Genomic DNA, 21,898 nt, shown 5'->3' with positions numbered 1-21,898 from the left:
TCAAGTCTTAATGGGTTAATTGCTTTTGCACAATTCTCAAATGATAATGATAATAATTTTCAAAACAACTTGTGTACAGCTCCAACTGGGCACAGATTAGAATTGCTCATTGTTTTAGGCGAATGATCGTCTATGCAAATTAGAAAACACTAATTGTCCACAATAATGACCAAATGAGCATATCCTGCTGATCAAAAATGATTATGTTGCTTGAATACGGTAGTTGCACTCTCCAATAGTCTACATGCATGAATTCTTTCTTTGTGGAAGTCATCAAAATCTGTCTGGCATATGAATATCATGACAGATTTATTTTAATCGTTACATGAACTTCATTAGCACATGAGATCCAACCCTTCCCTGACACGTTAAGCCCAAAACACACCAGTTGCAACTCCTTAGTTGCAACTATAGTTGCAACTCCTTGCAACTATAGTTGCAACAAAACAGTTTTAAGGTCAACCACACCAATGCAACTCCTTGCAACCGCCATTGGGGATAATGGTTGCAAGTAGTTGCACGTTGCATGTTGCAAGGAGTTGCGTGGTGAATCATTGGTGCGGTTTGGGCTTTAGACTCAGGCGTGAGCTTGTAGAGCTGCTATTTTCACCAAATGTTTGGCCCAGAATAATATAAGGACATTTCAGGTTTCAAGCGATTAAGAACCAGCAACCCCCACTGGACCCGAGGTCAAACAAATAGTCAGCAATCTGAAGGATATTTCGTGTTTTTTATCTCTTGTTTAGGACAGGCCAATCAGCAAAAATATGACCAGGTTTCTATTAAAATAAATAAGTCTTGATCCTTTCCTGTGGCCAACAGTGTGAGGCTGTGGTGTTGGGTATGCATGCTGTTCACCTAATTGTTCTTTGTCAAAAACATATTGTGTGTCTGCTCACAGCATCTTTATGAGTGGTTGTCAAGTTTTTCTCTTTTACATACAGTATATGTCTGTTGGGTACCTCATTATGTCCAAAACAAACTGTTTGGACATAATGCTTTTCAGGACAAGCTAATAAGGTGTTGCTTCACTGATCTACAAGCTTGTAGATCTGCTATTTTCTTCAAAGGTTTCCCCAGGATATGGATGCTGCCGTCTAAGTGGTTACAGCGTGGCCCAGGGTCATGCACAGATAGACACGAGGTATAGTGCTAGAGCGCCTGCCCTTTTGCCCTCTGGACAGCAATGTGCCCTTTTGAAAGTTGTTTTTTTGTACAGTTTGTTAATTTTATTTTTGTTTTGTACAGTATGCATTGTGGCACATGGTGACATCGAACGATTCTGGATTCAAAGCTGCTAATAGCCTGACACTCAGCCTGAATTTTCATTTCGTTTCACTTCATTATTCAGACAATTGTTTCATACCAACCAATCAAAATAAGAAAGCAGATGACGTCGTTGTCAATCATGTGGCTATGGCTATACACGTTAAAATATGCCGGATGATGATGTTTCTAAAACCTGTCATTTCTGTAAAGAAACTATTTACCATTTAATAGCCAGATCGGGATGGTCGCAAGTTACCACAGTGGAGGCAGCCATGTTTGTTGTTTGACATCATCGAGTGATGGCGCTGATGGCCAAAATCTATTAATCTCACACACTATTAAGGCAGCCGGAGGTTCCACGCGCCGCACAAGGTGCCTATTGTTCACTTAAGGACCTACCCCTCAAAATGTGCAAAAGGGTCAAATCAGCCCTTAACGGCTTCTGACAGTGTTATAAATTGTCCATGTACAGTACATCTAAGTCTGTGTACTTGAACTTGAGATAGTGTATTTGATATGTATTGTGTACTTGCCTGTACTGTAGCATACTTTATAGATAGGCTACGAGAGACATCTCAGCGCTAGTAAGGTCAGCCTTGCAGCATTAGTCATTAACATGTCACGTTTCTATGTCTCATATCGTTGTCACATCATTATGAGCACTATATGTTCCTGTTCATGCAATGCGTTGCGATGCAACGCATTGCGAGCTTGTACATCGGCTATGTGTAATAAACTTGGTGAACCTTTAGCGTGATACTGTCTCGTGTCGCGTTATTGTTCTCCCAGGCCCGCCGCCGCAGTCGCCGTACCAAAGGAATACTTCAACTGGATTATCACACACCACCCAGCCTGCACACACTACCAGTCTGTCAGAACCAGACGAGGGTCCAGTTTAGAGATTACAACAGACAGAAATATGGGGCGGGAAGGAACACCTACTCCTCCCCTACTGATCAGGGATTTTCTTTCTTTATACATGAGTTGGGCGTTCTACTATGCGCTGACAACCCATTCTGCCAGCCGCCTCATACTGTAGCATCGTGGTATAGTGACTTTCAACCACAAATCCCAGGCTTGAATCCTGCTTGCGCCACAAATTTTGTGCCAACTGCAAACAGCTGTTTTTGCCGATAAAGTTTTAGACCGCGACGGAGTCTGTGAGGTTAGGGGTACGGTTAGGGTTTGTGTTAGTATAGGGTTCAGAAATACATTTATCACACCGTATTTATTTCAGAAATGCATTAATCAGATGGTAATTCTGTCAGAAAGGCAGTTACCAGACTGATAAGTCAGAAAGACACCCGGGGCTTCCGCATTCGGAGCCAATCAAAGTGAGGGAAGCCTCGCCTAGTATGTGTATGTCAGAAGCAGTTGAGGTCTGATTTCACCCCACTGCTCAAAATGTCTGTGCATGCCACTGGAATGGCCATAACCACATTGACCCTAGTGTCCCTATTCTGGGGGCAAACATTCAGTGAAGATAGCTAATCTACAAGGCCACAGCATGTTGCATAATTGGAAAATCTTGAATTTAAATCAGAAATTTTAATTTTTAATACAGAAATGCATCAATATTAAAAAAGAAAAAGCACTTAAGTTGTACTTTTGAATACTTAAGTATTTTTTTAAAGAAATCCTTGAGTACTTTAACCCAAGTAAAATTTTGACAGAGCAACTTTCACTTAGTTGAGTAATATTTGACCAGTAGGCCTACAATATCTAATTTAGATTACTGGGATTGGGATTGACTGTCAGTCCACCACTGTGTAAGAGCCATTTGAGCCTCCTTATCATCTCTGTGATGTCACTACAGGGCAATGCCAATTCATCAATCAAGGCCTATGTTGTCATAGTTACATGGAGGGTATGTATGTCTCTAATGAATAGCAGGTGTTGCTGATAGGAGGCAAACAGTTTTCTGACTCCTCAGCCGTCAGCAGCCAGTAGCACCTAATATAGGGATTTAGGCGCTACAAGCACCTTGAATACTATAACAATGCATTTTCTCATTGCATGGATACAATAATAACTTGTTGACATGTTTTAGGAGCTAATGTTTGGTCATTTGTACAAGTAATCTAAACAAACTGTTAATGCAAACACAAGTAGCAATGCTGCTGATACAGAGTGTGTGTGTGTGTGTGTGTGTGTGTGTGTGTGTGTGTGTGTGTGTGTGTGTGTGTGTGTGTGTGTGTGTGTGTGTGTGTGTGTGTGTGTGTGTGTGTGTGTGTGTGTGTGTGTGTGTGTGTGTGTGTGTGCACGTACGAGAGAGAGAGAGAGGTTCTTGGTCACCTTGACAACACAGGACAGTTGTAGCATTACAGTTTAAGTACATAAAACATACGGTAGAATTACATGAAGTCAATACACGTCAGAATATAAAACTCATTCCACCCATTTATTAGTTTCTTATATTGCCCTGAGTGCACCTGCTGAGTTGGGTAACAAGCTCAAGAGACTATAGACTCTGTCTAAGTGTGATCATTATGGTTTGATTAGTTATTCTGCCGTGTATGTTTCTTGAGTGTTTGTTCCTGTATGGTGTGCTTGTCTTTTGTTTTGTGAGTATTGTTTTAGTTGTTAGAGTCTCTGACCATTTGTGTCTCAAGAAAATCAGCAGAAAGGATATATAGGCTACTGAAAGTCACTAAATGCTTGGGCTAAAGGCTAGGATAAATTACTTTATAGTATATTAGTATAGTAATAGTTTCCCAGTGCTGTGCATTTGACCAGTAGAATTTGTTTAAATTGTGCTTGCAGTACCTACGTGCACTATTTTTCATAAACTGAAGTCATTTCGTTCCTACTGAAAATCAGCCCTATAGCTCAATAATTCAGCTCATAGCACAGATATATAACGTGTCTGCCTGCATATGGATATCGAGTTATAATAATTGGACATTCTGCTAGAAATGTAAATATGACATTAACCACTTGAACCCTAGCGTCTCTATTCTGGGGCAAACATTTGGCAGAAATAGCAAGCTGCTATCATATTCAGTGAAGATGTTTGGTATAGAGGGGAAGTACAAACCCACATCAAATTCATCCAATCAGGAGAGAGTGCCCATTCATTAGCTTAAATGTTATAGGACTCCAGTTCAACAATTTTCTTCTATTTTTGTTTCATAATTTCCTCTCTCATGATTGGATAAAATGTGTAAGCTGTAGTTTCCCTGAAAAGGTGTTTGTTTACCAAAGAGCCAGTGCGGTCACACTGAACTTTAATTCTGTTTTGTTTAGTTTTTTACCTTCTTTTCGGAAATCTTTGAATGGCAAGAAACCGCATGAATCCGCACCTCATCGGCAGAATCAATTAAGTTTGTTGTAACCGCACCCTAACACTTATTTTAACCAAAAATAAAAAATAAATAAAACTCAGAATCACCACCTAAAAATAACGTTTAATAAATAAAAACAAGTCCCAGATAGCAGCTTTAAACCACATCAAGAGTGAATTGTTTATTAATCTTATCGATTCATCTCACTCAGTGGTTGTGGCAAATATTAGTCGTGCAGTTAATTTCCACTGTTGATGTTGTTTCCATACATTTGAATGCACAGATGTCCTGTGACATATGTCCTCTCATTCCAGGAGAAATGACACATTTAATTCATCATTTCAGCTTCTTCTCACTCACTCCATTACACAAAGCCCAGCTTCTCCCCCTCTGTTGCATGCTACAGTTCACCAACTGTACCCACACATGCAGTCATCATGTCACTGCTTGTGACTATATTATAGTTTTGCATTTTTCATTGTTTGCAATTTTAGTTTAATTTTGATTAGTTGTTGATGTGGGTTTAATAGTTTGTTTTTTATTTTCTTGAAAAGGCTTAGTTATAGTATAGTGTTCATTTGAGGTTTGCTTTGTATAGTACGGATAGTCTGGGGAACGATTGAACAAGGTCAGAAGAATAACAAAAATCAACATGTTGTGAGCTTGTAGATCTGCTCTTTTTGCTATTTGAAGAAATGGTAAATGGTAAATGGTGCATTTATATAGCGCCTTTATCCAAGGCGCTTTACATAGATTGTGCATTACATTCACCCATTCATACACAGATTGCGGCGGAAGCAATTCAAGGTACCAACCAGCACATCGGGAGCAATTTGGGGTGCAGTGTCTTGCCCAAGGACACTTCGACATGTAGACAGGAGGAGCCGGGATTCGAACCGCTGACCCATGGATCATTGGACGACCTGCTCTACCTCCTGAGCCACAGCCGCCGCCCAAAAGACTAAAACAAAGGACATTTTCTATGATTTTATTTCATTTTTGTTTGTTTTGTAAACACACAAAATGGTATATAGGGTTTGAGGCACATTTCACTTTAAACATGTTTGGGATCATTTTAATGTCTACTCTAGCACCCCAGACCACAGAGGTTCTGAGTTCTGTTGTGAGCACCCCAGACCACAGAGGTTGTGAGCACCCCAGACCACAGAGGTTGTGAGCACCCCAGACCACAGAGGTTGTGAGCACCCCAGACCACAGAGGTTCTGAGCCACAGCCATCTTGAGGCCCTTTCTGCCACATCAGTGATTTTCTCTCTCCCTCAATGCCTAAACTGCTGAAGGCTCTGGCCAAGGAACGGGCTGCAAATCCTCCAAATGCATCGAACCTCCACTGGAAGACACCTCGCTCTCTAACCAGCATGCTGACAGATGCTGACCAGTCCTGGTACTTGGAGAGCTTCCTCTAAAAGGCTTCTTCCAAGCGATCTTCCCATGGGACTGTCAGCTCCAGCAGCAATGTTTGCTTGGTGGACTCAGATGCACAAGCACAATGTCTGGCCGCACTGTGGTGACTGCAATATGGCTGGGGAACTTCAGGTGATTTGTTCAGACAGACCTAACTGATGGGATCTTTAACCACTAACCAGGTTGACCCTGATGATAAGTATAAACAATTAAATAGCAGGAAATACAAATGCAGCTCACAAATTCACTCCGTTTGAAGAGGTCACTGGAGCATTTTAACACTGATGTTATTTTGATGTTGGCTAGATGCATGATTAGCCATCTGCTAGTTTGTAATTACTTGGACTAGATCCATACGATGTCTAAGGCTTTGTACACACATAAAGAACAACTGTGCTGTGCTCTGCCTGTGTTTCATGGCCGCCCCAATGCTTTTCCAATAGAAGCACAGCACAGAGCATGTTCGTCTGATATGTCTGTACGAAGCCTAACCTGTCTGTCTGTCTGTCTGTCTGTCTGTCTGTCTGTCTGTCTGTCTGTCTGTCTGTCTGTCTCTTTGTTTGCCTTGGGTGACATATGACTCATGATTCATGACGTAATGTTCACATGTTGTGAGTTGTGACCATGTGGACCTCAGTTATATATGCTCTGAAAAAGAATGACATATGGACCAAAACGTGAAAGAATGGCTTTTCTTATCCACAATAAATGTATTGCTTCTAGTTGCAATGCCATGTCTGTTTGCCTGTAATACGAAACACAAAGTGGTGGTACACATTTTCAATTTCAACTTGATAAAGTTGAAACTTGGGGCTATAGAGGGATATTGATTCAAGGCCTCACAGGCACTCATTTAATCAGTAATCCATCTTCCATCTTTAAGGGGCCAAAATAATTGGTTTGCTTGGGTTAAAGAAAGATGTGACTTCACATTTTCTCGCATGGGGAATTTGTTATCTTACATGCATGTCTCTGGACATTTGTATCAAGGGATTATGGTATAGACCAATTATTTGTTTAGGCCTACAAACATTGGGACTGGGCGCACGGGTGACTGTTTCATGTAATAAATTCCCAACAGATCTCCAAACCTGTTGTTTTGGGGAGCGCTGGTTTCAGTCCATTCAACCTCCTCTTGTGAGTTGGCTAGTGAGGTGCACCGTAGGAGACATTTATACTTCAATGCCCAACAGTATTGCGCACAGAGAACAGCTGATATACAAGCTCACATCGCATCGCAGATGCGACTGTTGTGAGCTAGAGGTCTGCGTGCGCGACACCATCGCGGGACGAAGCATAAATTATACTTAATGGACTGCAGGTGCGCGTGCAGCCGTGCACAAATAGGCTCTGCTGCCGTGTGGTTTTGAGGACAACTGTTTTGAATTGCTATTATTGTTCAAACACAACAGAAACCAAGGATTATATATTTCAAGGGCGAGAGATCACAATAAAATCATAATCATTCTTCCTCCTCCACACTGGGAGAAAAACAGCATCTGAAAGTTTGATGGGGCATTTTTTACACGTGAGTGCAGTTAGAACTTTTCCATTGCATCTTATGAGAGGTGGTGTTCTTCTGCTGCCTTTATGCGCGCGCATGCTGTTTCTTATCAGTGTGACGCATAGAGTATTAAAAGGATAGAGACTGGCGCGAAGCTCCGCCCCCCGCTATTCATGTCAGTGGAAGTTGCTCAGTGGCGTTTTGAAGCACCCGGAAGGACCGTCTCAGAACGTCTACTTCCGCAAATGCGGAAGTGTAACCGAGCGCTCAATGTTAACTTAAAGCCCAGCTGCACAAGGTTTCCCGGTCATGAATCCACGGGTCCGCCTGTAGTGCCTCCTCTTACCACTAGGGCCCAGTGCTTCAACGTTGGAGTGCCTCACTGGCCCCTTGGGTGTGACGTCGTCTGATAAGGCGTCTATACACTGACACCATGGTGCGTAATCAGCGCCTCAAACTGTGACTCCGCCCACCCCCTGGGGAAGTTGTGATTTAGCTCGTTCACTGCAATGCAATTTGCGGCATTTTCAAAACAATATTGAGCAGAGTAGCGATTATCAAACGTATTTGCAATGCCATACGTTGAAAGATCTGTTGCCCGTGGACAAGGCACGCTACCTCCGCAAGTTAGATAGCATCGGCATAGATGTTTGTCCGTATGTGATTAAGGATTGGACCAAGTTGCATTGGCAGCCATAGAAAATTCTTACCCCAGGCTAAAACCGGATGTGACGTTTTTGGGCGTTCCTGTCTAGCGTGGTGTCAGTGTATAGAGCGTCGCAGTCCCGCCTCCTACCCTGGACCAGGAAATGAAACCCAATGCATTATTCTCATAGACATTTCTTAAAGTATTTATTTAAAGACGGTTACGCCGCGGACAAAGCCAACTCGAGTCGTGACAACTCATGACAACACAAACAATATTTTGGACCAAACAAATAATTAGAAAGAAGAAAAAAACGGCAGGTTACAACACTTTTTTTGTTGTTTTTCTTCTTTGTAATTATTTGTTTGATCCAAAATATTGTTTGTGTTGTCATGAGTTGTCACGACTCGAGTTGGCTTTGTCCGCGGCGTAACCGTCTTTAAATAAATACTTTAAGAAATGTCTATGAGAATAATGCATTGGGTTTCATTTCCTGGTCCAGGGTAGGAGGCGGGACTGCGACGCTCTATACTGGCTCCAGGTAGAAGACAGAGTTAAAGGGACACTTCACCCTTTTTCCAAAATAAATATGTTAATGACATTTATAAGATTTAGAACACTTTCCTGTGGGTCTTTATGTGTGTAATATGTGGTTTTAGATATTTTAGATTTTAGCAGTGAGCCCAGTGTCTCTGATGTCATGGACACTGGGCTCACTTACTTCCTAGACTACAATTCCCATAATGCTTTGGTGCACTGCTCCTCCTTATGGATAGGGGAGGGCTGTCTTATACAACATGTAGTCCAAGGACTGTCTAAGAAGGACGAGACGCAAAGACAACATGGCGTCGTACGGGCGACGCCATGTTGCTCCATGGAAGGAAAGAAACATGCGCAATGGGCTATATCCAAGAGGAGAATTAGCAAGAGAGACCACTTTGCTTTACTTCCTGTATCTGCGTGAGGTGGGCGGTAACATTATTAGGAGACAGGAAGAATGTTGGAGTCTATTCATTTCCAATGGGAGAGTGAACGTGAACACAGCTTCTGAACCATTCCTTAACTCCATGGTCACTGAACTAAATACTGGACCAAATCATCACAAGGCACACAATATTTACAAGATATTCATAGTAAAATGGCTTCTTTTAGCGAGACAAATCAGGAGAAAATCGACTTTGTTAATGACATTTCTTTATCCCAGCAACAAACTCTCGCGAGATTTGAGATGAGTCCGGAAGCCTCTCTCTGTCCATCTGCAATTTCACGGACAACACATAGGGGGCTCTGACCCCATATTTAAGATGATAATATGTGAATATTATAATGTGAAATGAATGGACATATTTAAAACGATTAGAAATGATCCTTATGTGCCCAAATTAGAGCTGGCATACTTGGTCTGCATATTGAGACAGGCAGATATGTAGGCACGGTTGAGGAGGATAGATTATGTAGTCTGTGTGATCTAAAGGACATTTTTATTGTCCATTCTACAACTCTATTAGGGAGAGACTTTTTAATGAGATAGATACAAATCATGAATTTATATTGTTGGAGGACTTCGAGAAACTAAAACGACTATTTCAAAAGTACACCTTGTCAGTTGTTTTCAATGTACTTTGTTAAATGACTTGTCAGTGTTGTTGTCTTCTTCTTCTATCAGGTTTCATGGCGGTCGGCAAACCTAAATGGTGCATTACCGCCACCTACTAGACTGAGTGTGGAAACAGTGTTGTTGTCAGGGGGGGAGGGTGGAGGTCGGGGAGAAGCAAACCACGCCTACTATATTTAGGAGACCATTTGTAGGCTTTGTGTACCATTTCGCCTCTAGTGGTTCCAATGAAGGTGGCCCATCTTCATACATAAACCATCTTTGGCTATATGCAGCCAACACTTCCGCGTTCAGCTTCCTTGGTCTCAACTGCGCATGTTTCTTTCCTTCCATGGAGCACCATGGAGCAACATGGCGTCTGCGCGTCCCGTCCTCTTTAGACAGTCCTTGATGTAGTCCAGGAAGTAAGTGAGCCCAGTGTCCATGACATCAGAGATACTGGGCTCACTGCTAAAATATCTAAAACCACATATTACACACATAAAGACCCCAGGAAAGTGTTCTAAATCTTCTAAACGTCATTAACATGTTTTTTTCCCAAAAAAAAGGGTGAAGTGTCCCTTTAAGAAACTGAAAATGGGATTGACTTTAAAAATTGTAAATGCAACCTTGCCCTCAAGGCCATCAGTGCCCACATACCTGACTAACTACCTCACAAAAGTGAGCGGTCGACACCCACAGACACAAAACTAGAGGGAGCGAGAACAACGATCTGGTACCGCCCACTTTAAAAACAAACATGGGTAAATTAAAATTCTACAGCACTGCCACCCAAGCGTGGAATGCCCTGACCCACTCCCTCAAAAAATGCAGATCACTTTCATCTTTTAAAACAGGCCTGAAAATCCACCTTTCAGCAGGCCCAAGGGAGAGGAAATGATCACCCCCCCTTCCTTTCCCCCCTCGCTGTATTTACAGTGTTTTATTTTTTACTGTGATGATTTGATTTTTTTGTTGTTTTTACCTGTGAGGATATTGATTTTTGTTGTTATTGTTCATGTCATGTCTATGAATTGATTGCATAGGGCCTAAATGGAAACACGAACGCAAGGACTTTTTTTGGTGCTATTCCTTTTCGGTGTTTGACTGTACTCTGTTGCTGTTTATACAATCTGTCAAATAAACTATTCAATCAATCAATCAATCAATCAATCAAAACTGGTTGTATTTAGGCTCATCACCAAATAATTGACAATCAATGTTTGATTCAAAATGTATTGTAGTACTGTACACTAATAGTGCTGCTGCCACTGTCTCCATCCAGCTGTATGATGTTAATAGTGAAACACTGTCACCCTGTGGCATAAACCACACATAGCATCATAACTACAGCTTACATTGTTTCCCCTTTGAAACCATCAGGAAATTAAGCAAAATAACAGGGGATAGGCCTATAGTTTAATTATAAAAACGGTAGGCTTGTAGTTGTACTCGCTATAGGCCCCTTCCTGTTTTTGCTCTATAGGCCTACTAAATATCTTCGGCGAAAATAGCCCATGCCAATATACAATCAGGTTGTGATTGTCCTGCTGCTGAGACATTAACCAAATGGGGCATGCAGAACATCAGCAATCAAACACAAATGTTTGGTCAAACCATGTGACTCCCATTGGAAAAGCATTGTGGTGGCCTAAAAAAACTAAAAAATTACCAAACATTTGTTTGATCTGTACGTGTTGAAACTATGGATTATTTTCTCAGTGATTATTCTATTGATTATTTTCAAATAGGATTATTTTGGGGATCCTCGATCACCATCACCATCATCATCACCATCATCATCATCATCACCATCATCACCATCATCATCATCATCACCATCATCATCATCATCATCATCATCATCATCATCATCATCATCATCATCATCACCATCATCACCATCACCATCACCATCACCATCATCATCATCACCATCATCACCATCATCATCATTATCATTATCATCATCATCTTCATCACCGTCACCCCGTTTGTTTTGAGGGAACATGTGCAATTTGCAGAGCTCTGGTTGGTTCAACGCTTGCAGAATCCGGTCAGAAGGGGGCGGGGACACGGCGGAGCCATTTTATTATGAATATTATTATTCTAAGAACAGAGAGGCTGCAGGTGCATCGGTACATTTTTACATCTTGTTTTTTTTGTTTTGTTTTGTCCATTCCCAGCCCTGACGCAACCATGGGGCAGTGTGGGATTACGTCATCTAAAACCGTGCTGGTGTTTCTTAATCTTATATTTTGGGTAAGGCTTTTTATCCCCCAATGTAAATGGATTCATTTCATTAATTTGATAACATGCATGGATGCTAGAGAACTGCGCCAGTCGCCAAACGGATGCTGGCGATCAGCAGACGACCAAACTTTAACACAAACCATTTGTTTTCGTTTTGTATTTGCAGTTTAAGCAGCGATGTTTGATCTAGCAGAAAGACAGATGATAAACATTGTAAAGCAGTCGAATCTCGAACATTAAAAGGACTGTAAGGAAGGACACCAAAAGGATTTGCATTGACCCCCATTTGCAAATATTAGTACCAGCGAACCGCGAACCCCATATACGAGCCAGATTTGTATTTACAATGTTCTAAACGATTAAAAAAAAATCTCAAGATGCCGACGCGTTGTGATTGTGAACTTGAACAGTATAGGATAGGTCTGCTATCTTTCATTTGTTGTAAACTGCAGCAGCAGCTGGCCTGTGTTGAGGTGGGTTAACTTAATGATGGCTGCTGCTGCAGAGTGCAGACATCATGCACCTTGGATGACGTTATGCCAATTCATAGCTGGCAGTTTTTATTTTATTTCAAGGACTCCCAGTTTGATATGCATTTGATTAGAATATTGGTTCTCAAACTTTTCTTTTAATGTCAAGGACCTCTAATAAATGTATGTAGGCCTAGGCTATATTTTTTATATGCACCCCCATCTGAATATTTTGTTCCAGGGCCCTCCATACAAGATTTGTGTTGTTAAAATGTAATAATATTAAATAATAATAATAATACATCAACATTTCTCAGATCTTTTTGAATGAACGCCTCACATCTTGATGTGTTGTGAGCTTTTGATGTGTTGAGCTTGTAGATCTGCTATTTTCAAGTGAATAAGCGGATAGGACTATACAGCTAGCCAACTTCACAATGAACAGGCAGAACATCACTGGTTCTCAACGTGAGGTCTGGGGACCACTGGGGGGTCCTCACCAAAACCAGTTAATATAACATCAAAATCAGGTTATCATCTAAACCCTGTCTAGACTTAGTAAACTGGACCGGTTGAGTTGTCCCTGTAGGCCTACTTGGACCCCTTGTTTGTAAATCTGCTATTTTTGGCAGGGAATGTATCGTTGCATGAAGCACTGTTTGAAAATCATACAGTAGGGCCAAAATGGGTCTGACATAAACAAAAAGAATATTAAAACTATTTATTTATTTACTTACTCTTGAGAGGAAAAATCCAAAACTTTTTCAGAGCAAACTATTTACGATCTTTGCAATAGGGCTTAAGTCATTCATTCATAATGCTTTCTTGGATGTTTAAGCCCCGGGGAGACACCAAATTTCTCTTTTGGTTCTCAAGCTGAAAAACGTTGGGAGCTCAACCCCTTGTTTGTCTGTAGAGCTCCGAGAAACTAATGCACTTTCATATCTAAGTACGGCTGTACTGGGAAAAATATATATTAACCATCTCTCTCTCTCTCTCTCTCTCTCTCTCTCTCTCGCTCTCTGTGCAGGCAGCAGCAGGTATTCTGTGCTACATCGGGGCATATGTGTTCATCACATACGATGACTATGAGCATTTCTTTGAGGACGTGTACACGCTGGTCCCTGCGGTGGTCATCATCGCGGCGGGGACGCTGCTCTTCATCATCGGGGTGATCGGATGCTGTGCCACCATACGCGAAAGCTCCTGTGGACTAGCGACTGTTAGTATGACGCTGTATGACTGTATGACTGTTAGTAATAGACTGTTAGTATGACGCAGAGGCGGACAGGTTAATAAACCAACACAGCAGGTGCTGATCAAATCAATAATAGGTGTTTAGGTGTACCTGGAGCCATAGGTGTACTGTACTTGCACATTGCACATCTACAGGAACACACCCATTTCTTTTCTTTTTTTCAAAGTAATACAGAATATAATATAACAGCCAATCCAAGTAACAAAACAACAGTTAAAAACAGAGGAAGAAAAATAAAAACAAAGAAAGGAATCCTTGTTCCATTCAAGTCAATGTTCTTGCATTAATTTAAGGTTCATATACTAGATCCAAAATCTGTCCCAAGTCCCCATTCAGTAATTGATTAGCTGCAGCTGTGTTGCTTTCATCAGTGGTTCTCAACCTTTTAAGGCCTTGACCCCCCCAAAATAACACCCTGAAAAGCACTTGGAATGTGGCATTCCAAATACACGTTTGACTCGGTTCCACAGTGATAAACAACAGATGGACGAGGCTGCCCTAAACCTGACAGTGACAGACAAGTTCAAGCAGTTATATTTCTTGTATATTGTAGATATTAATATGGCAGATAAAAATATGAAATAGCTTCATTTCACTTTTCTGCCTCTCATCAGGTAGGCTACATTCGGTAAAAAAAACAAAACTGTGTGTGTGTGTGTGTGTGTGTGTGTGTGTGTGTGTGTGTGTGTGTGTGTGTGTGTGTGTGTGTGTGTGTGTGTGTGTGTGTGTGTGTGTGTGTGTGTGTGTGTGTGTGCGAGAGAGAAAACCACAAGTGTCTCTGCGATATGATGTGTGGCATTCTTTTATTTTTTGTTTATTTTTTGTTGTTGATAATCAGGTCTTTTCTCTGCCAAAGGTCTCTAAAACGTGTTTTTAATCTGTTTTTAATCTGCTGTAGGCCTACTTTTAACCTGAACTAGAAAACAAACTACAAAATGAGCCTATTGTTTCATGCTGATTTAATTCGTTTTGGGAGAAAGATGTCTTTTGTTGTATGAAAATAGCAATGCATCCGCAACGCATTGAGCAGCTATTTATTTCACGTGACACCGGCATACAACAAAGTATAAACAAGGTGATAAGGTGCATATGTTTTCATTTCAGTTTGCAGCCATCCTTCTGCTGGTGTTTGTAACAGAGTGTGTGGTGGTGGTGCTGGGATACATATACAGAGCAAAGGTAACACACACACACATACTATACATAAGCACACACACACACACACACACACACACACACACACACGCACGCACGCACAGCGCGCGCGCACACATTGTAGGTCGTGGTGGTTCTAGTTTACATATCGTTGCTGTTGCTGAGAAGTAGCAGATCTGCAAGCTCGAAAAAACGTGGCGCGAAGCTACGCATTTTGAGCTTGTCGATCTGCTATTAGCTACTTTTGAATTTGATTCCTGAAAAGTAACCGTTCTGGGCATGTGAGGTTTCCACCCGACAGAGACGATATACAGAGCAAAGGTTTAAAAGGTTTAATATACAGACTCCAACAAGAATGTCTCCTATGGATGGGAGACAGAATAAAGTGAACCTTGAACCCTGCCTCTCAACCGTTTGCATTTCAAAGACCCCCGGTTTGATATGAATTACAGTCAAACAGTGACTGCTAAAATGTGTTACTTGTTTAAGGTAGACTATGAGATCATAATAGTAAACGGTATACAATTGTTGTGTTTTACGGTGATCTATCTGAATGTTGACTATTGGACCACCAGCATTTCATTGTCCGCTTAAAGCCTTTAAACAGTACATTGGACGTATTTTAAATGGATGGCAATGTCTGCTGCTTGTACATAGATGTACATGGTAATGTGTTATTGATTAAAAAGAAAAGAGGAAAAAAATGATATTTTCCCAATTATAAATTATAAATTATAAAAAATTATAAAAAGAAAAAAAGTGTTTATAGATTATGGATTGTACATAGATGTTGATAGCATCATGTTCATGTGTATTTAAGGTGGAGGATGAGGTGAATCACTCCATTCAGAAGGTTTATGATGAATACAACGGCACCAACACTGATGCTCCCAGCCGTGCTATCGACTATGTGCAGAGACAGGTGAGAAGCGTGTGAGTGTGTGTGCGTGCGTGCGCACGCGCGTGTGTGTGTGTGTGTTTGTTTTGTTTGTTTTATGTGTAAAATTATTTAGAAAATCATGAAAAATATATTTTTTTAAATTTGAATCTCTTTTGAAATAACAAGCAATGCAGGAAAGGGGGAAAAAGGGTACTCGCGACCCATTTGGGAAACCCTGACACAGAGTGTGTGTGTGTGTGTGTGTGTGTTTTCCATGTGTTGTCCTTGCAGCTTCATTGCTGTGGCATTCACAACTACTCTGACTGGAGGAACACCCGCTGGTTTAAACAGGCCAAGAACGGCAGCGTCCCGCTCAGCTGCTGTCAGCCCGACATCAGCAACTGTACCGGCACCCTGACCCGACCCAATGACCTCTATCAGGAGGTACACACACATTTGCGATTTTATGAATGCCACTTTTATTTAAACCATCTATACCTGAGACTGATTCTACCTTATACTATACATCAGGGTTGATTCTACCTTATACATCAGGGTTGATTCTACCTTATACATCAGGGTTGATTCTACCTTATACATCAGGGTTGATTCTACCTTATACATCAGGGTTGATTCTACCTTATACATCAGGGTTGATTCTACCTTATACATCAGGGTTGGGCAACTTTGAAGATGGAGAGGGCCACTATATTTCCACACTCACTCCAGAGGGCCACATTGCATAATACTGTCGTAGTCGGGTGAAAACCTTGTATGTCCAAAACCGTTCTTCTTTTGTTAATATTTAAAAAACAAATGTTCCACAAAAACAACTTTTGTGGAACATTCTTATATGATGAAGTACGCCTTTAATTTACAAAAAAAGGAAACTTGAAACGTGGAGAGGAGCGACAGTGACATTATAGTAACTAAACTGACACGGATGAGCTTTCCCGGATTGAAAGGTGTAACAACGTATAGGCTTTCCAGGTCCAAATGGAATAAATGTTTTTGCCATTTTTAACCCTAAAGCCGAAAATAGCTGATCACAAGATCACGGAGTGTGAGTCTTTGAGCTTAATGACACCCCCAGGTGGTTAAAGCCAGTATTACCAGTCCTTGGTAATGTGCATGGCCGCATGCATAAAATGAGTGGCAAATCGAGTGGAAAAGTGAGTTTATATGTTTGTATGATGATGTTTGTATGATGATGATGTCACCCACATACCCTCTATAGGCTGTGCACAACTGTAGTTTCCTTTAATAGAAGGTACGGTAGCATTAATGTTTTCTGTTTCCGTGTCAGTTTTCCATAGCCTCGTTTGATTGGCTCAGCAGCAGATTTGAACTGGAAACACATATGAGGGTGTCATATTTTTCCAGTTGAATCTGCTGCTGAGCCAATCAAATGAAGCTACTGAAAACTGACATGGAACAGGAAATGGGTATGCCACCTTATGGAGAAAGGAACTGCAATTATTATGCACAGAGCAGAGCCTATATCAAACTGCTTTTAATTGATTTGTATATTTGTAACAGCCCAACTCTAGTATGTATGTATGATCTTTATTTCCACATATTAAATAATATAGTGTCAACTCAGTAAATGGCTTTGTGTTGGATTCCATCAGGGCTGCGAGGCTCTAGTTGTGAAGAAGTTGAAGGAGATCATGATGTACGTCATCTGGGCTGCTCTGACCTTCGCATCCATACAGGTAAACACAATGCACATGCATGAGCTTCTATCTGTGTACAGTATACTTACAATATGACATAGACCAGCAGTTCTCAGCCTGTGGGCCCCAAATACTTGGCTATAACAATTAGATTGTAATGATAATATAACATTAATATTCAAAAATGCATTTAAAATCTTAAAAATAGATTTAATTGTGATACAGATAAATGGGAATTAACCTCAAATTAACCACGGATTATCCACAAAAATAGCAGATCTATAAGGTTACAACGTGTCATTGCGTTACCATTGCTACTTTTGCCGCCAAACACCGTCACACAACAAAGTATAACATAGATTATACTGTAAGTGGTTACGGTGCTATATCTTTGCATTGAAACGTACAGGTTAAAGCTTTATATTCTGATAGTAATCATTCCTATAGAGTGTTTGTTCAGTAACAGTTAACGATATACACATAAAACCTATATGCAATGATTAAAAACTATTTTTTCAGGGCTTTTCAACATCTATATTAGACAGTACAGTGTAGTGAGACAGGAAAGGGATAGAAAGATGGAGAAACACTGCAGACATGACAGGAGTCGGATTTGAACTCGGAACCTCGCGAGAGTCGCGACACACAAGGAGTTCTAACTGGCAGTGCGACTGCAGGCACCCCATCATACGAAACACTTGGTATGTTCTGTATTTATTTTGCTGCAGCAGGTGCATTCAGTTTAAGGGAACTTATGACGGGTTTGAAGGGTTAAAGGGATACTTCACGTCACAAATACTTTGGGCTATGTATTGCGCCACCCCTTAACCCTTATCCCTAAACGTATTTGCCATTAAAAAAACATTTTTAAATAGTTAAAATAGCCAATCTACAAGCTCACAACGTCTCGATGTAGATCGGCTAGTTGAACTATTTTAAAATGTTTTTCAAAATAGTAAAAAACTAGTCCTTACCCGTTCTGAATATATGAACAGCAAATGATGTTCAGTGTGGGTAATGTGATAGGGGGGGGAATTGTTTACCCGTGTGGGTCTGTAGCGCGGAAAAGTGTGTCCCAGTATTAATCTGTGCCCGTCCCAACATGCATTTCGCTGGTGACACGTAATTTGCGGGGAGATGGGTTTTTTTTGACGCAAATTAATTTAATTAAGATGATTGTTAGAATGTTTGGCGTGTGTAATGCAGGGCAGATTGAGGTTGGAGGACAGGGCTGTGCGGCGCTAGGTTCCGTGAGGCGGTCCGTGCGTTGTGGCGTTGTGAGATGGCAGAGAAAGCGAGCAGCTTTCTTGCTCTATGCTAAGGAAGTACTCTGACTGACTGACTGACTGACAGACAGTCCGCTAAATTATTAATAGGATGGCAAATAAGTTTAGGGATAAGGGATAAGGGTGGCACAAGATGGAGCCCTTTGTGTTTTTGCCCCAGACAAACAGACAGACAGACAGACAGACAGACAGACACACAGAAAGGGGTGTCTGTCTGAGGCTGTAAAAAGAAAAGAAAAGTCAATGCATCATGTACCGTATATGTCATCATCTAACTACAGTGCTGTGTGTCTAATATGCAATGCACTTACACAAGTCTTGCTGGGTTTAAATACTTGTGACCCATAGAACACTGAATAGATGGGTAATGTATTCCATAGATTCAGCAGCATACAGTGCCTTACTGGATGACCCGATGAGTGACAGCCGATGACATGCCGACACGTCAGTGGGCTGAGCAGAGATGATGTGTGGGTGCTGGTGACAGAGTGACTGTTGAATACCACATCTAAAACCACATCTGCTTCTGTAGTTCGAACACGTCATCTCAAGATAGCTGTATATGTGGCAATGTTTTCATGATGCTGTGTATTACATCACCTCAGCATCTCTGTATCCCTTTATCACATTATGACCGGGATAGCCTATTCATTGGTAGGCCTTTAAAACTGGGAAAGCATCTGTGTCATTTTAGATATGTTGCTACGTTAAAGTATATAGCAACAGGATTTTGTATTTATTTTTTGAATGAAAAATAGAAAACTTTCTGAAAACGTAGGTTAGGATTTTGAAGGCGTCCTCTGGTCTAAATGGGTTCATAGGACGAGGAGTGTATGTATTGTTTGATGGTATTGAAAGCCCCTCGTATACCGTAATAACCTTGATAGCCTACCGGGCCAGGTGCAGTGACACTGTTGACCTGCTGTAGCCCCTTCTGTTACCTTACCTATCACTGTACTGTAGCTCGGGACTCGGTCACATACCGTTGCCAACTGCAGGACTGGGGTGCCGGGCATATAGGGGCATTTTTTATCTATTTTCCAAAGATGTATTGCAAATTTGAAGGTATTGACATGTTCCTACAGCTTTCTGTAGTAAGAAAAGGATGGCAAAATTGCATTCTGGTGTGAAATAACTTTTTAAATCAGGGTTTTTGACAGCCTGTGCAGAATTTCACTTCTGTGAGCAATTCTGCACTAAATCAGATTCAAAGAGTTGTTTCACAACAGAATATCATTACTACACTACAGCCTGGGGCGGCACCTGTCAGTGGGAATGTTGAACAGGAGGAGGAGGACAGAGGTGCTACGTCCTCCCGGTGAGGTCTCCTCACTGGCAGGTGACTGAGCCAATAGGCTACAACAGCAGTGACAACACAGAAATGTGTGGGGAGGAAATTAATGAATTGGCATAACGACACAGATGGTCACAGGCGGCTCTAGGTGGAATATACAGCTAACCTCACATGATATTGTGATACTAGTCTGTTAACCATATTAACCATGTTTTGTGTTTTGTCTTGTGTGCTGTTGAGCCAATAAGCAATTTTACAAGCTCGGCTAGAGTATTGGTGCGCGACCTCGTCGTACAACAAAGTGTAAATCAAGCAGGGTGACAGTGTTTAGCAGTGCCATGTCTGTGCTGGATACCTACACTACACTTGAAGCAGAAAGTTTATGTATCCAGAAATCATTAAATGCAATTCAAGCTATTTTATGATTTCACATCATTGTGACGTTTTCCATCAACGTTGGTGAATCAGCTTCAACATGCTCTTCACAGGCACATGCTGCGTTTCAGTTGTCAATAAGGGGGGCGCGTGTGTGTGTTTGTGACTGTGCGCGTGTTTGTGTGTGTGTGTGTGTGTGTGTGCGCGCGCGTCTTGCAGATGCTGGGGATGCTATGTGCGTGTGTGGTGTTGTGCAGAAGGACTCACGACCCGGCGTACGAGCTACTGGTCACATCCAACAGTTACGCGTGAGGACCACCCACCCACCAACCAGTCAGCAGAGCCTCACTGGGACTTGTAGTTTTCAGCTGTAGTTCTATTAAGTTCAATCACTCCTTGCACAGCTCATGACCCACTATACTGAACACTGGAGATGCATTGTAAAAGCCTTAGTGTTTATTTTACTCTGAAAAGGGTACAAATGGAACCAGGTGGACCTGTAACTCCGAAGAGAGTACAAGTGGAACCAGGTCAATGTTTTTCCATTTAACACTGAGAATTTTACTATGTAGAAAGAAATTATCCTTTTTGGGGGTTTTGGGGAGGGCGCCAATATAAGTTATTTATTGCCATGCTTTGTAAGTTCTTTTTAAAGTTTTTAAACAAACTTAAACGCTTAAAAAGTCCAAAGTTATATACTGTACGGCTGATTGATGTTATTGATGTTGATCTGTAACACATCTTTTTTTCATTTGTTTTTATTTATTCATTTTGAATTGTTGCAGTTGTTCAAGGATCAAGGATCATTTGAGGATTATAAAAGATCATTTGGAGGTCAGTGTTTGGAATTGGAATGTATTCCTTGGTGTGTCAGTTTGCACTATACTGGAATTCTAGCGACATTTTTGGGAGACATTTAAAAGGAAAATCAAAGCTAAAATATATGTCACAATGAATATGTTACTCTCAGTATTAGTTTTGTTTATATTCGGGAATATGAACGATTGAGACTTCGGCACACCGAATTCCTGGTTATTTTCCTAATTGTGAGTTGGAGAATAATTCTGTTTAGCACTGCAGTACTTTAAACCTCTTTTAGTCAAACGAGATGTCTGCCTAGAGAGTTTGTTAACAAAATCCTCATTGGTAATTTATCCGTTTGTTACTCAGTTTGGTTACATTATTTTGTACAACACATTTAATAATGTACTCAAAGTATCAAAATTAAAAAGTGTTCATGATTCAAACTAAAAATAAATCAAAGTTTTTTTTTAAAAGTTTGTCAAAATATTTTTACAATAGCATATCTAGAAGTTTACAACGTGTCACATTGCAACACGTGGGCTTGTAGATATGATATTCTTAAATAGCCTAGTATAAAAGTATAAAATAGAGCTTAATTGTTCAATGTGTAGTTAAATCAAAATCTACAAAGTGACTTGTAAAAGTTTTGAAATACATAGGACCTCAATGGAAAAATGTAAATCCTTTTAGACCAAGTATATGACTGTACTATTGCTGTTTTCATTT

General features: G+C 40.9%; 1 protein-coding gene across 5 annotated transcripts; it reads left to right on the top strand.

Annotated features, from left to right (window-relative positions):
- Nucleotides 1-5,845: 5,845 nt before the first annotated feature.
- LOC306919897 (tetraspanin-3-like) lies at nt 5,846-21,201 on the top strand. 5 transcript variants are annotated; one of them, XM_079496445.1, is made up of 8 exons: nt 5,846-6,109; nt 11,473-11,983; nt 13,475-13,666; nt 14,807-14,881; nt 15,678-15,779; nt 16,029-16,181; nt 17,369-17,452; nt 20,588-21,201. In XM_079496445.1, exons 1-8 carry the CDS (start codon nt 6,063-6,065, stop codon nt 20,678-20,680), a joined length of 1,257 nt encoding a protein of 418 aa, XP_079352571.1. In that variant the 5' UTR covers nt 5,846-6,062; the 3' UTR covers nt 20,681-21,201. The 5 variants fall into 5 exon arrangements, with proteins under 5 accessions (XP_079352571.1, XP_079352572.1, XP_079352574.1 ...); XM_079496446.1 differs by lacking the exon at nt 20,588-21,201 and adding an exon at nt 19,080-20,580; XM_079496447.1 differs by lacking the exon at nt 5,846-6,109 and adding an exon at nt 7,375-7,505.
- Nucleotides 21,202-21,898: the final 697 nt, after the last annotated feature.

The sequence above is a fragment of the Electrona antarctica genome (assembly GCF_951216825.1).
Source record: "Electrona antarctica genome assembly, chromosome: 3".
NCBI lineage: Eukaryota > Metazoa > Chordata > Actinopteri > Myctophiformes > Myctophidae > Electrona > Electrona antarctica.
Note: the sequence above shows the minus strand (reverse complement) of the source record. Positions and strands in the feature narration are given on the sequence as shown.

What these genes read in the sequence shown, in the direction of transcription:
- LOC306919897 (XM_079496445.1), top strand. Translation starts at nt 6,063, where the DNA reads ATGTCTGGCCGCACTGTGGTGACTGCAATATGGCTGGGGAACTTCAG. An exon ending in GATACATATACAGAGCAAAG is followed by an intron (nt 14,882 to 15,677) that starts GTAACACACACA and finishes TGTGTATTTAAG; the next exon opens with GTGGAGGATGAGGTGAATCA. An exon ending in TGACCTTCGCATCCATACAG is followed by an intron (nt 17,453 to 20,587) that starts GTAAACACAATG and finishes CGCGTCTTGCAG; the next exon opens with ATGCTGGGGATGCTATGTGC.